The sequence below is a fragment of the Pezoporus flaviventris genome, unplaced genomic scaffold (genome assembly GCF_033815535.1).
Source record: "Pezoporus flaviventris isolate CSIRO_AGI_PZ_B2104156 unplaced genomic scaffold, CSIRO_AGI_Pfla_v1 ptg000107l, whole genome shotgun sequence".
In the NCBI taxonomy this organism is placed as follows: domain Eukaryota; kingdom Metazoa; phylum Chordata; class Aves; order Psittaciformes; family Psittacidae; genus Pezoporus; species Pezoporus flaviventris.
In genome coordinates, this window is record NW_026892655.1 from 146,877 (window position 1) to 163,820 (window position 16,944).

A 16,944-nucleotide genomic window follows, 5' to 3' on the forward strand; every position below is an offset into this window, starting at 1 on the left:
TTCCACCTGAGCCCCTTTGTGGTCCAGGGAGCAGCTGGTACCATTTAAGTAATCAAACTCTGTTGGCAGCAACAATCATTCCAGAAAATGCTTTTTTAGAAGAGCAAAACGCAGTAAATAAATCTTCAGGTGTGTAGGTTAAGGTGTAATCTCTGTGTAACCAACATGCTTCATTAAAGGGAGCTCAGCTAACAGGACTCTGCTCCCAGTAGTTTGTGCACAATCAGATCCAGGATGGAATCAGGGAATAAAACAGGAACAAGCAACTCCATTTGTTCTTTTAAATCTCAATTGCCACTGGCTCATTTTTGTGTGTGCATACAAGGCAGTGCCTCAATAACAACTTCCAAGCATTATTTCCCCCCCAGCTTCTCCCATTCACTGGTTTTAAAGATCCTTCCTGATGTAGCCAGTGTTCAAACACAAGTCAAGGCCAGCTCAGAGGTTTCTTGCTTTGGTTTTCCAAGCCCTTTTCCAGTGTAACTGTTTGTATGTTGGATATGTCACTAATTAATTCCATGGTTTTACTCCCCCCCCCGGGCTCAAGGAGGGCAGCTGGTAGAAGCCCTAAATCAAACACAGGCATTCTTTAAGAGACAAGAACCAGAGCACTGTGAGTTTAAAAAAACCAAACTTGCTGGATTTTATTTAAACCATTAAAAAAAAAAAAAGACCAAAAGGATTTACAAACCATTACCACCCCTAGACCCACTATTCCCTAAAAACATTCCAGGTTATTGACTGCAATGCATCATGTGTTCTCTTAGTTGTACAGGAAGCAGCTTCTGTCTGTTGTTGCAATTCGGTGGGTTATTTTCAGAAGGGCTTCAGGTTAACATGGGACAAAATGGGGTGATTTTGGTCTCTAAGTAGGAAATAAAGGAGTTTATTGGTACAGAAAAGCAAAGGCAGTTCTGATTAGAAACCACCCCCCCCCACACCATATATCATTTACTGCAAAAGGACAGTTAAAACTTATTCCTTTGGAAGTGGATCTCCTGAAATGTTGCATGTGGAATGTGAGCAAGTTTCTGTCACTATAGAACAGCTTCTCTTGCACCAAAACCCCCCAAGACCAAGCCCATCAGCCTTACTTAGGAGCACCCATGAGTAGCAAAAGCTTTCTCTAAAACCAAAGAGCTGGGTCCTGGCTGGCCAGAACCAAAGTAGGGGGGCTGCTGGGGGGTTGGTTTTGTGAGATCAAGGACATGCTCTGGGTCGTGGTGCAGTAAGCTGATGTGTCAGGACAGAGCCAAGCTCCTCAGGAGGCCCCCAGAGAGAGAGAGAGGCCCATCAGCATCACATTTCAGCCACAAACAGCCAAGAGGGGCCTTTGCGAAAGGCCTCCTCACTGTTATCATGTAAGTAGAACAGTAGAAGGGCTGATTTGTAACGTAAAAACCAAAACCAGACCTGTTCTTCTAGGGGAGACATCCCAAGCAATAGGAAGGACCTATCTGTATTTTAACAGGTTTTCTGTCTGCTTTAAGCCACCCTGTGCCTCTAAAGGCCCCTCGACGTCAGTTTGCTGATAATGTGACACATTACTGAAGCCCAATATCCTTTGGGAACAAGGGATACAGGCAGGGAATATATAAAAGCTGCATAGCACATGTTGAAACTAAACCAGTACTTCCTTAAAGAGACACATGAAATGAGTCAATATTTATTCTTTCTTCTCAGTGTCCTCGGCGCTGGGGTCTGCAGGAGGCTCCTCCACTGTCGCACTGTTGCTCTCAGAACCAGTGTTGCTGTCACTGGTTCCCTCCTCTGCGGTGCTGTCGCCCCCTTCTTGGCCACTCTCCTTGTCATCGGGGGTGGATGTTCCTTCTTCTCCGTTCTGCTGGGTTTCTGTGCTCTCTTCTGGGTGAGGCTCTTCTGTAACAAGAAGTCAGCCATAAGAAAGCCTTGTTACACCAGAAGCACAACTCCAGCTCCCTGGTGCCTTTTCCCTTGTGCTTACTCTGGTATGGCAAACAGCTCGCTGCTTTACTGACAACCGACAAGCTCCAGTCCAGTAACATTTTCTAATGTCACTGTACAGAACACAAAAAACCTGCACACCAGCTGGTGCGAGCAGCAGGGGATAAGTGCTGTCATGTCCTCCTAATGCTGATACCAGCACAAGGAAACTCTCAGTTGCTTCTGGCTAACCTGTATTTAAGGGATGAGAGGGGCTTAGAAAGCATTTTTTCCCCTTGTGTACATAACTCAAAGCATTAAACAGGGCGTTGTGGTATTTTATTCTCTCCTGTTTAAAAAGGAGCAATTTAAGAACAAAGCAGACGTGTCAGGTCACAAAGATGAATTCTGATCTCTATTCAGATCTCTATTCTGACTGTTATTGTGCTGAAGCCTTTCTTCCTACTCACAGCAAAACCAGAGGGAGCACGCTCCTGGCCACGATGGGCTTCTTGTGCCTTTACCTGTCTCCATTGGAGCACTCTCCTCTTCTTTCTTCTCCTCTGCCTTGTTAGCTGCCTGTTCTTCCTCAGCTGTGATGTTGTTTTGGCTGCGTTCCGCTTGCTCAGCTGCTTCCTTTTCCCTTTCCTCCTGCCTCTTGCGAGCCTGTTCCTCCGCCTGAGCAATTTCAGCAGCAATTTTTTCCATATCCACTTCCACCTTCAAACTGCATAACTGGCAATTAAAGAGAGACAAACCAGGAAAGCTTTTACTACCTCAGTTAAAACATCAGTAAACCCAATGATGAGCACAGCATTTCTAAATCAAGATTCTTTTGCTTTGTCAAACTTTATAATCAGTAACTAGAGAGGGAGACACATCAGTAACTGGGCAGAGGCACAAGCATGTTATCAAAAAAGGGGGGAATAAACCAGCTAAAGCTTGTTCTTTGAATGCAGACAAGGACAGAGAGAGCAGTGGCTTTAGGCCACCTTCCTTGAGCCGGAGCTACTCTGCCATGAGCTCAAGCTATGATGCCTGAGGGGACTTCCAAGCTGTACTGGCTGAATGTCACCACTAAAGGTCAGTGATGGAGCATGAAACAGCACAAACCCCGTGCACTTTCCAGCATGCACACACAAGGACGCTGCAGTCCTCAGCTGTGTAATTACACATCACTGAAATACAGAACTGTGGGGAGAGCACTTGTACAAATGGGTAACTAGCAGATTCCTCAAAGTGGAGAAAAACAAGAGTTGTACCCTTTTGAGCTCGTTGTTAAAGGATTCTGTGCTTTCCAGAAACTTCCTCTTCTTTTCCTGGTGACGCTCTTCAATTTGTAGAAGCTCAGCTTCCAGTTTACGCTGGAAATGAGATAAATGGTGAGAACTTTACTATGCTGTCATCCGGAGAGCAGGACACAGTTTACAGCTACCTATAGAAATACATACACCGGTATTAAAAAATATACCTATGTAATATAGAAATGACTTTATGCTGTTGAAAAGTATGAATAAACAGGTCTTTGCGGTCACTCAGGATTGGCGAGGTGTACTGTAAGTGGAAAACACTATATATGTACCTGAGGTGAATCTTCCAGCACAAAACCTACATGTTTTCTTTCATATTATACACCCCACAGGTATGTACAAATGGAACACATAAATTACATTCTCTAATGCAGAAAGACCACAATTCAAAGGAAAGAAGGGATACCACCCCCCTCCAGATCTGCTTTTGTTCATTAAATTCTGGTGTCTCAGTTTTTTTCACCTATGTGTACGCTGACTATACTGACAGAGGGGTCTTCTGGTAATGTACATGTTTGGAAAAGAGGCATATGCCCAGTCAAAGTAAAGTGAAACACCTCACTAGATTTCTTTGTATGTATTTAACAATGTTACAATAGGGACCATTTACTGGAATAAAGAAGCGTTACAAACAAGATTATGAGTCGTAAGCTACCCCAAAGTCACAACTCCACCAGCGCCCATTAAACAGGAGAATCCAATACGTACACAAGGGTTATGTGTAACAGTGAAGAGGTGCGGAGTTGATACTTAAGATATCCTAAAAAACACACTAGAGCTTAACATGATTCTTAATAACAAAACAGCCCGGGAGGTGACGCCTCATGTCTTGCACCTCCCAAGACAGATGAGCTATTGGAGCGTAGAGAACACTGACACCCAACAAGAAGAGTCACGCAGATGATCAAACTATCAGAGACTTGGAGTACAGCCCAACACCATTATCTTCACCAACACTTCATATCATTTGTCCTTACCTGATGAACCATTAAAGACTGAACCTGGCGTTTCAGAACTTGCATTCTAGCTGTGGTGACCACAGAGCGGACATCAGGCACCACGCTTTCACTCAGGATCTCACTGATGAGACGATGGTTCCTCTGGAAACGAGCTGTGGCCGTGTGCTTCATAGAAAACCCATCGTCATAGTCTGAAAAAAAGAGCGTTAAGTGCAACTGCTTTAATGCCACAAAACCAGGACCAAGTCTAGTTTTGGTACCACTTCTTAAAATCAAGATGCAAACCTTAACACCAGTTGCTGTCGCATCACAAAGTTCAAATAACACATACAGAACATCAGGTCATCAGAAAAATCACCTTATGAGGACAATTTACCTGGCACAGCTCTAACAGCTGGGATTTGACATGCATTTCCTACAAGCCTGAAATTAGTTACTGTGCTGCTTTCTGCCTTTCCAGAGCAAGAGGGACTATTAGTACACCAAATAAACCCAAACCTACACATTCCTGATCAATTGTGTTATTAGAACAGTATCAACTACAAAATACCAACAGGAGAGTGACTCCTCTCTCAATCAGCTTTGTAGCACAGATCAGACAGCCTGGTTTTGAAGTACTCGAGGAATCACTCAAGCAGTGATACGTTTACTCATCACTGAAAAGTCACAGTAAAGTGTTAAAAGCAACGATTTATTTTTTTAGTAAATGCAGTTCACTGAAGAACAGTTACAGAAAAAAACCCCAAAACACTTCAAGAGAGAAAATACATGAGCACATGGGTCAAGGTGCTCGTCTCCTTATAAGCTTCTCGTGCAGAAAAGGAATTAAAGGCAGCACAACAGGAACTGAACTGTCTTGTTTGACATTTCTCCACAGGATTAATCACAAAGAACTATGAATATTTCAGGTCAAGGATTTAGTTTTCTTCTCTCTGATCCAATTAAAAGAGCTTCTGATTTTCTGGCAAGATGTGGCAATTTTAATCGAGTCACAGAATTTAACATGAACCATAGCATTATGCAATATTAAAAGTCAAACTGATTAGAATTTAAAGCATAGTAATTAAATAGCATTGAATACTGGTAAAGAAATAGAAGAAACTTATGTGAGCATAACTCAAATTTAGCTGAGTATTAAAGTCAGTTAAGCACCAAGTATGAATAATCTTCCAGAAGGATGTCACGTAGAAGAGTCCAGAAGTCAAATTTATTTCACATCAAGTTCTCATAATCGAGATCATTCTCCATCTATTCAGAGAGATCTTAAGAAGAGTCCTAAGCTATCATGCAGGAAGATGTAACAAAAGAAGGTAACCACTTTAATGAAAGTTTCTGTCTCCTTTATTTCAAAGTGTTATGTTCAATTTTTCATTGAGGTACCCAATTAAATGGAGCAAAGAGGAAAAACAGTGGGAAGGCAATAGATCTGCAAGAGACAAAAAAGTATTGAGCAAACTGGTCTCCTTAAAGGTGTGCCTTTGTCCTCTTACTAAGATTCCTTTCATGCTGAGAGTTCTTAATCCTAGTGATGGGCAGGATGGGACAGAAGCAACATTTCTGTCACAGAAATAACTTGCTGTTTGGTCCCAGATGGGAAGAGATGCAACTTGGGGCCTCATGCAGCTGGATCCAGCTGAACTCCTTAAGTCCCCAGTGCCAGCTACTGGAACACTAAATGTATTCACATGAATTCTGCAGTTACCTCCCACTGGGTAAAATGCTGCTTGTTGTGTGCTTTCTTACCAAGGTGTGCATTTACAAAGGGGAAGGAAAAAATGGGTGTAACTGATTACATGTTTCCCCCTCAGGTTTCAACAAGCATTGAGCTGTGAACTGCAGAGCAGCCCTTGGGTGGCTAGGGCTGAGTGTTCCCACCGGGTGGGGCCTTTCCTCGCACTCAAGTAAACTTTGAGAACCTTCTTATCAACTTGCCAGCAGCAAAGGTAACTGATGTCCTCAATCTCAACTGACAGTTGTTGAGCAGATTAAAGGTTCAGGTGCTCTTAATCATACCAGAGCTCTGCCTATCCAAATTATGTGCTTCTGGTAATAAAGCACACAATTTCATTTGAGCTGGATTAAACACCAGGCATCTAAGCCTTTTACAATGCATATACTAAAGCCATTACAGGGCTTTAAGCAGACTTACTTGTTTTGAACTGTAAGCATAACTTCATCATAATTAAAGGTTGAAATAACTTTTGACACCTTGGAATCAAGAAAAAGTCAGTTGTTAGGTGTATGAAATAAAACTTGACAATGAAAATCACTACTGAAGGTACTAAAATAGGAAGGAAGTCGCGTTAAGCACTGTAAGCTGTACACTGGTAGTTTTCTGTATCTCCATCTGTTTCTCTCTACTGCTGGTCCTGTAATGGCACTGTCTCAGTGGATGTGCACACAAACCCCTTTGCGCTTACCATCGGGATCCTCTGCGGGCTGGATGCTCATGTAGGGCTCCCCTTTCTCCATGCGTGACTGCCTCTGGCGGCTCTCCTCTTCCAGCGCAGCCTCCGCACGACTCTTGGCATTGATGTAGGCCAGGTATGCAGGAGAGTTGTGGTAGGCCTTCATGGACTCATTGTACTCTATCTGAAACGTGACCAATAGCGTTTGATTGCACGAGGGGATGATTTCAGCCTGGACATAACTGCAGCCTGTACAACTCGTGTTGTAGTTGTACAGATAAAGCTATTCTGAATCATCCAGTGATACACAAATGACTGTATTCTCTTTTTAACAACTGGAAGTTCTTCCGTAGTCATTCATGTTTTAGAAACACTAGCTGTGCTTCTAGGTATGCTTCAGCTTTAATACCTGAGAAGTCTTAAACAACAGCTTTGTTTTTTGAGAGTTAAAAAGCAACTGCCTCAGAACAAGGCATTTATGATCAGATGAACTCTGATAGGATAAAAATAATTAGTGGACTTAACATACTCTCAATAAATCTCTGGAGTTCTAACTAGATCTTTTGACTCTGATTTCTTCTCTTTCTTTATTGCAGTATGTCATGAACCAGTTTTCAAAATAACTTAAGATTTTTCCATTCTTTGATCCATCCCTGCCCTGGGATGATACAGAATGCTGCAGCCAGACTACAGTCTCCACCTGGTAGCAGGTCTGCACCACTATTTTCGCCTTCTTTGAAGTATTTTTGCCCTTTGATTTGCTTTCTTTAATCTCACTTTTTAAATGTGGCAAGTCTAGATTTTGTACAATGATCTGAGATACTTCCAATGAAAAAAAATAATCTACATAATGTTAATTTGTTAAAGGTACCTAAGCATCTTGTTTTCTTCATGGTTAGGACTGGAATACTTCTACCTAGGCACTGGAAAAATATGACCAGGATGGCCCCTGCCCCAAGGAGCTTACAATCTAAACATCATGACCAAGTTAAAAAATAGAATCCCTTGATTATTTGTTTGCTTCAACTGAGAGCATCCAGCTTTGAAGCGCTTCTCTATTGACCTGCAATAAAAACAGCTTAGATTTGACCAGGTTACACACAGCCTCAGATGCCTACCAGGTTTAAGGACAACACAGCAGTTGGACAATTCCCTTTGTTACCTCAGGATCACAATGCCAGTCTTGTCAAGGTCCTCAACATTTACCAACCTAGACACACAGGTAGCTGTCATCTGTCGTCATCAGGATCAACAGAACCAAAACAAAATCACAAGAAAAACCCTAAAAGTGGTAACATTTTAAGAAAACAAAACACTGTGTCATAGCGTGGAGTGACACCAGATTACACCATGAAAACCAAACCCTACGTGACTGGAAGTCTTTCATGAACACGTTCATGACAATAGCAGTAGCTGCAGAGCACCAGTTTTGAAAGAGGATTTTGGTGTTGAGACAATCTTTTCAATACTGATGTTGTACAAGCAAATCCATTCATTAAACAGTTAAAATCGACTCTCAATTATCAATACTTCATTTTGAATTAGGTCTAAAAGCTGACCAGTCACAGTTGATGTACAGTTATTTAAAAAAATCTAAAAGATGTGTCAGGATATAACTTCCATTTAAGTTACATACAGGGGTCTCCTGAATGCCTCATACACCACTGCATGGGGAAGATGAATTTTTCTTCTCAGACCAGTTCCTAGAAGAATCAGCTGTAATAAACATCCCAGATTTCTTCCATTTACCTTTTCAGCTTCATATTCATTCAAATACTCTTGCTTCTCTTCATCAGTGAGATCTCGCCACATTCCTCCAATAATCTTGCCAATTTCCCATAACTTCAAATCAGGATTGGACGCCTTCACTTGGTCCCAGACCTTAACAGAAACAGCTGGAGCTTTACTAATGATATCTAAATACTTCCAAATTACACATTTTATATTGTCATCTCAGTGTTCTTTCTGGAATCACCATGAAAAACAGGATTAAGTTAGGAATGAGTCTGGCTAAACTATCTCGATTATTTTCTGGGGCAGGAGGTCAGTAGGAAGCCATCTACTGAAACAGGCAATTGCTGAAATGGCTTTGGTTTCATGAGAATATTGCCTTTAACCCTCTTAATTCTCTTCTTAAATGCACATCGCTGCATCTCGGGGAAAAAAAAAGGCTACTGAGTAAACACATCCAGCAGTGGGTTATGATAAAGAGCACTGAGCTTTTCACATCAGAATGTAACATTGCAAAATATTTTGCAGTCTTGCTGATCAATTTGAGTTCCAACAAGTTCTGACTCCACCAAGAAAGTTTCTAACTTTATAGGGAAAAAGAAAAACCAAAAAGGAGAGCTGCCAGTGTTATTTCTTGCTGTGCCACTTGACCTCTTTTTTTTGTTGATGGTTTTTTGCCTAAGACAGACATGCTGGTAAAGGTATTTTACCAGAAGTGGAAGGAATTCCTTCTGGCTCACCCGCTTCAGCCAGGCTGACATGCCCTCCCCATGCCCCATCAGATTTCAGACTCCACAAGAGTCTCTCTCCTACTTTCTGTCAAACAGTTCACAGAATAGCGAAGTAAACGGTGCCACAGGCTAGGTTGGTGAAGGAGAACATGCAAAGTCCACTCATTGCTACTCTTCAGTCCAGCTACAGCACTGTACCAAGCCCAGTATACCGCAAGGAATACTTCCTTTATATAAAAAAGTTCTGTCAGTAAGTCACAGGAACTTCTGCATGTGGCAGGGCGGATCCTTGTCAGCAGACAGTGGTAGTACTTAGCATTTTAGAGAAAACTTTTCCCCCCAGAAACTGGCAACTGCGTGAACAGACTACTGCTGCCTTCATTGCGAAGGGCAATGCATCTGTACTTTACAATTCCCTTAAAAGAATGTGCAGGCTGTTAGAAGTCAAAGTTTAGAAGCTGAAACTAAGATAATAGCAATTAATTGTTAGCACACACAAACACTAACTTTCATTATAACTTGGTTGACACTGTATACCCACCTTCCGGCTGTACCTCATGTAGGGCATCAGGGGCTTGTCTGGGGGTTTGGGGGGCTTTGGAATGGTAATACCAGAGGAAGCCTATAAAAGAACCGAACAAATCCATTCGTTAACATGATCACTGGGCAGAGTCTACACATATGTTTTGGAAAACACTCACTCTTGTGCAATTAACCCAAACCAACCACGCACACCCCCACTAAGAGAAGCAAACAACATCACCAAAAGTCACCCAAGCTGGGAACAGGTACTAACTAGAGCTGGTCCTCAGAGTCGTGTTTTCCCAATGTAAGTCTGCCCTTTTAGCTGTAAGTTCGGAGAGCAGTAACTAGATAAACCTTCAAAAGGGCTCCATATTCTTAAACTGAAATAGGCAGCTTAGAAATTTAAATGAAAATACCAATCCCAGCAGGTCGTTTTTCTCACTTCTGATGAGCAATCTGTTCTACCTGTTTTGACAAATTTAATGGGGCTACTGTACAGGTGGAAAAAATAAGGAGTTTAAGATCAGAAAGTTAGAGACATATTTTCATTTTCAAATCATTTTAGCAATCTATTTGTCTGCAAAATTTGTCAGTGGTATTTTGGAGCCAACTAATCTAAACTAAATCCCATCCAACTGAGCCATCAAGGTGTGCATTATCTCTATCTGAACTGTACTTAATGGTCCAAGTTAGCCTTTAATATCCTTCTGTGCCATTATCTCCCTCTAGCTTTGCACGCTAACAAGCACATTGCTCACACTAAACAAAAAGACAACGACCACTGACTGTTGTGGATGGGAAGTTGCTGCAGCCTCTCTTGGCCCCTCAACCTACACAACACCTGACAGGGTTTTCTCCTAAAACAGTGCAGCAGCATGACAGTCCCTGTCAGCTGCAGGCTCTGGAAACCCCCACTCCTCGAGCACTTCCACATGCCAGGACTTGTATTACATGAAGTGGGAGCATTCTCATAAAAATATAAAGTAGTTCCAAGACTTTTCAGGACTACAGCCATAGAGAAGCAAATGTATCTGGCCAAGAAAGCCCATGTTCAGTGTTCAGCTTTCCAATTTTTCCTCTTGGTATGTTTTGTTTTGCTGAATTTATGGAGCTCTATGAAACGATGCGTACAGGATTGTGTATAAATAATGTGCATGAGGTATGTGCATTACCAAATGTATACACAGATACACATACAGATGGGTTGGAAAACATCAACGGAAACTGTTTAATGCTTTTAAATTAACAGGGATTTAAAGACACCATACATACACTGATATATGCATGGCAGAGAAGGCTGTATATGCTCATGACATACAGAAACAATGGAAGTTCTCAGACAAAACCTGATTTATTCTTGTATAAGGAAAAAAGTCTCTGTTCAGACAGTGCGTGAGTCAAGTTCCAGCTTGTATGGGGAAGGTCTTTTCTGTAAACGTTTTAACAAACCAGATGAACTTCATAAATGAAGTCTGAAAGAAGGTTTATATAAGAGGCATAAAAGGTGTACGCTTCATTAAACACACCATCAATTTGTTCCTTGAGAAATCTTTTTATCACGTTCCAAAGTAATCAGATCTTTTGAGGTAGAAAGTTTTACATGAAAACCTTGAAGTTATAAGAATTACAGGAACTTTACAAAAATCAGGAATTTACTCTGTTTCTGTTGTGTTAGTTAAGAAAATGTTACACTTCCAGTGTCTATTTTTGTTTCCTAACTGCATCCAACGCTCAGGACTTGACCTGCATTTGAAAGCCATCACCTCTCTCATCACTCAACTCCATCTCACTTGGTTTACTCTGTGAAAAATGAATGCAACATCCATTTTCCACACCCTGACGGAGTACATGAGATCTGAAAGGATTCTATTATCATCACACTTTTGTTGAAAGAACTAATTTCTGAACCTGGGACTTCGTAGTTATTACCAGACTAGGAGTGGAAAGGCTTGCATCTCTTGCATGGCTCAACAGTATGATGCAACTATTACCAATGATCTCCAGTTTGCAAAATGCTCCTGTCTTTGACTAAACCTCGATAAAATGAGCAGTTCCCTCCCTCCAAGAATTCATACCCAGGCTACAGAACTCTTCCCTGAACATGCAGTGGTCACTGAAGACCACAGTCTATCTTTTTGGAGTCCTGCATCATACATGATTACCACATTGTTTTCACTGCTGAGAAGAAGTCCATTTTCCTGCAAAAGGTTTCAGAGTGAGAGGGAAGGGGGTTAAGGAGGTGGAATAAGAGTCAGAAGTAATGTTTCTGGTTTTGTAAAGAAGTGGCAGCAGCCAAGCCTCAGAAGGACCTAACCCTAGAGCCGTTCCTGGTCAATTCCTGTTGTTTGCTGGATGATGTAATAGTTGATTCTCCTACCGTGACCCGGCTGTTGGTGCCCGGGTTCCCTCCCAGCCTGTAGTTGTTGTAGGCCAGATGGCTGTATGGATTGTATCCCACAAACCCTGGTGTGCTGGGCATTTGCTGATGGAAACAAATGAGACAAAAACACGAATGAGAAATGAGCTCAAACGAGGAAAACACAGAAATGAAAATGAACTGCAATATGGCATGCAAAAGCAACCAGAATTTAAACAAGCAAATGAGGTGTAGCAGTTGGTATCTTCTCAACACAAAACTTACTCCAGTAAAAACCTATTAAGGAAACAAGATTTTTAAGCAAAAGTGTCACTACAAGTTTCTAAAGTTGGTGATTTTATTTTTGTTAAGTGTAACTCTTTCAAACAAGTATTCTATAAACCCAGCTCATGGCTAGTAAGATTGTCCAACATAAGCCACCAAGTAATGCAGAAAGACTCCTGGATCCAAAGGGTTAATCTCACACAGCAACACAGCACACAGTAATCACACAGAAATCCCCACAATCCACATTTAAGGTGCCAGTGACAATCCCTGTCTGCTTTTCTTCCCATCATTCTGCCTTTCCAACAAACATTACACTGTCAATAAACAGGGGGTGGAATAAATCTCTCACTGTGCACCACTGCCAGTATCTGAACTTTCCTGGTGGTTCACAGATGCAGTTTGGGGATCTGGGATATGCAAGCTGGGAAAGATGACAATTCAGAGATACCCCCTTCTGTTCTGGGGTAGGCTGCAGGCTGACAGAGGTGAGGAACCACTGCAATAAGATCTACAGGTCAGAGGCTACAAATAAGTCTTAACAGATGACTGAATCCAAGACAATTTAAGAATACATTTTTGTTCATTCCTGAAAGTAGATCCATTCATTCTCACCCCAGTAACGCAGAGGAAAATTTGAATTTCTTTACAATTCCTTCTTACCCATCGTCACCATACAGTCACGTATCAGAAGGTTCACTGTATTTCCTCCTCACATAAATCTCTCTCCTGCCTTTTTCCATTATCCCATTTCCCTATCAAATTTTGTTGGTTAAAAAAACCCCAGTAGATCTACTGTTTAATAGCAATTATGAAGTCCTGTGGCAATCACAATATCCTGTAGCATTTCATCCACAACTTTTCCCACTCTTTAGTAGCACTTTAGCCCTTATAAGCAGCACATAATGCAGTTGTGTTTTGAAGTGATTTGCTGACTGAACCCATTCTAGGACACAGCTACAAACCTTGCACAGGTCAGTTAAGGACTCCAAGAACCAGGGCATGACAAATAAACACAGAACAAAGAGAACCTATAGGCTAAACGACATTAACTTGTGAAGTTTTCAAGTGCATGTAGACACACTGTAGTTAATTTCTAAACAGAGTAAGATTATCCTTTGACAGCCTTTTATATCTATATATTTATTGCCAACTTCTTAATCTCAGCCACAGCAGCTGACATTTACTCAATCCATGTGCTGTGATCACAACATACACAGTCACTATTTAATAAGACACCATTTTACTACAGATTTTGTATTACCATAACAGGTTTTGAACTACACTTCTTCAATAAAACCAGATGACAACTGTAATCTCCGTCTGCTTAATTCTTTATTTCTGTAAGACAGGATTTAGATGTTACAAGGGAACTACCTTGCATTACATGGAGAATTTTTACTTCAGCTATAATACTGCAGTTAACTACTGGTGCTTTGTTGACTGTAGTAACTGGAACTGGCCATGGACAGAAGTAGCAGGGTTATTTGTCTACTCTGAGGGCTTGCATTAGCAGAGCACAGACTATCACCTGAAGGCCTGCACAAAGTTAAGTAATACAAAAGACATTTGCAAGACAGGTCATGCATGTCACTAGTTGAAAATTTGTTTCATATACTTTTCTAAAGTGACTAGAGAATGTACCACGTTGATAGAAACCATTTAACAGCTGTATCCATGCTACATCCCAAAGAATCACACACGGATGTGCACAGCTCTCGATGCAGGAATCCAGTTGTAAGAGCAGATGCCATCATGTTCCTTCTGACACTGGCACAGATCTATTCCGTTGTGTGCAAAATGAAAACTCTGAACAGACTACACAAATAAAGTTTTATTTATGGAAGTTTACGAAGAACATAACTTATATTTATACATTCTGTACTTTTCAAGCCTTTCTGAATGTGAAGTATGGCATGATAAATTTGAAGGATCACACACATTTCATCTAAATGCCATCCTGCAGTTTTCATTCCAGATGCAGAAATCAGGGACACTCTATTGGATAACAGCTTCCCAATTTTCTTTAGTAAAAAAAGAAAATAAATCACTATAGCATCCTTACTCATTCTTCTGTACAAAAGATTTGTATTTTCTCATGTGAATACATAATGTGAGTGCTACAGAAGAGGTGCATTTGCTTTCAAAGTCTTTCTTTACCACTGTGTACTGGTATATCAGTACCTTTTTAAACATGGACAAACATGGGCACAGTTCTGAAAACCAGATGAAAAATGCTCTGTTTGCCCATAATCTGGGCACAGGTTGAGTGGGAAGTTCTAGAATTAAATGTATCAGTTTGTTAACTATTGCAGTGAACTGGTGCAACCCACTGGGAATAATTTAAGACCAACTGACTGCTTACAGAAAATTCAGTATCTGCAGGATGTAGCCTTAAAGGCAAAGCAAAATTATTCAGCTTCTCTTTGCCAAACTGCTGAAGAAATGAGATTAATATAATTAATGCATATCATATTAATAATGAACTATGACTAGCTTGTGTTTCCAATACAGGAAGGTGATGCAACTCCATAATTATTGCTCTGGTAAGTTATTAAAGACTAGATTACCATGTCTGTGTTAATGAGAAAAATCACTATACTTACGGTTGCAGGAGCGGGGGTAGGAGGTGGGGCATAAGATGGCCTTTCTGTTAAGATATAAATGCAAGCACATTTTTTTTCCCTTGAAAAACTGAATGATTTTTAATAAGGTAACTGCTGTGGCAAACATTTTTAAGCAATTTACAAAACCACGACAGAAATCCCACTTTCAAAGACTTTGCATTTTGCCACTGAAGAGCATAAAGCAAAGAATACAAGAGAAAGAAAAGAGAAAAAAGTTAAGACCACAGAACTGCTCTATTGTCAGCCTTTTATTTAGGCAAAAGACTGAGAAATACAAAATCCATTTATAAGCAGATAAATTAGAAAGGGGATAAGCAGAAATGCCTTGAAAGGGGATTCAGAATAAACTGTGAGATTTGGACTTCCTGTGCAAACATGCCAGCAAATCAGCCTCAGCAAGATTTAAGGCCTAGAGTTTGGTCAAGAATAACTACGCTTTATCTCATTCCTTTTAATGCAAGGAATAAGAATGTTCTCTCACAAACAGGTTCTGCTGAACCAGATGTTTAATTCATCAAGTTAAAGGAAGAAAAATCTTAAGACTTACTTGACATTTTGATAGGCAAATTTTCAGCCACCTGACATTATATTTGTACTTCTGAAAGACAAAAGAATACCATGCTATTAAGTATTACACCATTGCTACCCCAAATCCTTGAAGCTTCATCACAGTTACCAATGATTATAAAATTTTTTTCCAATTCTGAAATAAAGAAAAAAGTTTCTAACACTAAGGGTGTTTTACCTCTTTCGAAAACGAATATACTTTCTAAGGACAATGGCCTTAAATCATACACTGGTTTGTGTTGGGAGGGACCTTAAAGCTCATCCAGTTCCAACCCCCTGCCACAGGCAGGGACCCCTTCCACTGGAGCAGCATGCTCCAAGCCCCTGTGTCCAACCTGGCCTTGAACACTGCCAGGGATGGGGCAGCCACAGCTGAGCCAGCGCCTCAGCACCCTCACAGAGAAGAGCTTCTGCCTAAGAGCTCATCTCAGTCTCCCCTCTGGCGGGTTAAAGCCATTTCACAACTAATCAGCTGTGAAATAATGCTCAGGTTTATCTTGTTCTTATTAAGGATATGTATTTTTTTCCCCTCAACAAATAAAAGAATACCCCATTATTTTACACTATTTCAGAAAACTGGTATTAACGTATAAATGTCCAAATTAAACAGTATCTGCTTTACACGGTACAAAACCCACCGCTGCCACCGCACAGGCCGCGAGCTTACTGACCCTTCAGCAGCCCATCGGGGTCACGGGAAGAGCGCAGTAACAAAGCGGTCTGGGTTTTTTACCGGCCTTTTTCTTCAAAGAACTCCCCAGAGATCGCACCAGCAGCCGGAATCCGGTGGAGTTTCCCGGCTAACGCCACACTCCGCTTCTCGCCCGCTCAAACTCTTCGATATGGGGTCGCTCGTGAGGCTCGAGGCGCTCAAAGGGAGAAGACCCAGAAGAGGGCCCTTCAGCCCCACCGCCTTTCCCCGTGCCACGCCAGGGCCGAGCCCACCTCGCTCCTGCCGCCATAGGGAAACGCCGCTGCAGCCCCCTGGGCCCCACCGGCGCGGCCCCCTCAAACCCAGCGACCGCCGACGGGGACGAGACCTGTCCCCCTCCCGCCCCAGCCAGGCCCCTCAGGCCCGCTCGCCCCGACTCACCCGCGCCGGCCTCGCTCCCTTTGTTCCTCACCAGGCCGGGGCGGCGGCGAGGAGAGCGCCTGCGTCCTGCGCTCCGCACTTTCGACACATCGCCACCGTCCTCCTGCAGCTCACCGACGGGGTCTCTGAAGGCGAAGCCGGTTTGGCCTCCCCCGCCCGTCCCGGAGCCCCCACCGGGCAGGGTCGAGCCCTTCTCCCCACGGCTCCTTGCTTGGTAGTGGCCGGAAGCGATCGTGGCGAATCTGCCGGACGCTCACGCCGCGCCCATCCCAGCCATTACCGGGAAGGCACCTCCTCCCCGGCCGGTGCGGGCAGTCACCGGACCTCCTGAGGCGTGGAGCGGGCAGCGCCGCCTCCTCCCCGCCCCGGCCTCAGTCCCCTTCATCCCGTGGTGGCGAGGGAAAGGTGCGGGCGGGAGACTGCCTGCCATCACGTTCCACCCAGCCCTTT

The 16,944-nt window shown here is 42.4% G+C and overlaps 1 protein-coding gene across 6 annotated transcripts; it reads right to left on the reverse strand.

Moving 5' to 3' along the window:
• Positions 1–614: 614 nt before the first annotated feature.
• Positions 615–16,609, reverse strand: SMARCE1 (SWI/SNF related, matrix associated, actin dependent regulator of chromatin, subfamily e, member 1). 6 transcript variants are annotated; one of them, XM_061477698.1, is made up of 11 exons: positions 16,495–16,606; positions 15,382–15,432; positions 14,814–14,857; positions 11,944–12,048; positions 9,583–9,663; positions 8,329–8,460; positions 6,592–6,763; positions 4,190–4,362; positions 3,165–3,266; positions 2,427–2,637; positions 615–1,878 (listed from the first exon to the last, which is right to left on the reverse strand). In XM_061477698.1, exons 2-11 carry the CDS (start codon positions 15,386–15,388, stop codon positions 1,667–1,669), a joined length of 1,239 nt encoding a protein of 412 aa, XP_061333682.1. In that variant the 5' UTR covers positions 15,389–15,432; positions 16,495–16,606; the 3' UTR covers positions 615–1,666. The 6 variants fall into 6 exon arrangements, with proteins under 6 accessions (XP_061333682.1, XP_061333683.1, XP_061333686.1 ...); XM_061477699.1 differs by lacking the exon at positions 16,495–16,606 and adding an exon at positions 16,207–16,229; XM_061477702.1 differs by lacking the exon at positions 8,329–8,460 and having other exon boundaries at positions 16,495–16,609.
• Between the last annotated feature and the right edge of the window lie 335 nt (positions 16,610–16,944).

Coding starts and splice junctions, on each gene's coding strand:
- SMARCE1 (XM_061477698.1), bottom strand. Junction 8,461..9,582: donor ACATGAGGTACAGCCGGAAG/GTGGGTATACAG, acceptor GTTTCTGTTAAG/GTCTGGGACCAAGTGAAGGC. Junction 3,267..4,189: donor AGTCTTTAATGGTTCATCAG/GTAAGGACAAAT, acceptor TCTCATTTCCAG/CGTAAACTGGAAGCTGAGCT.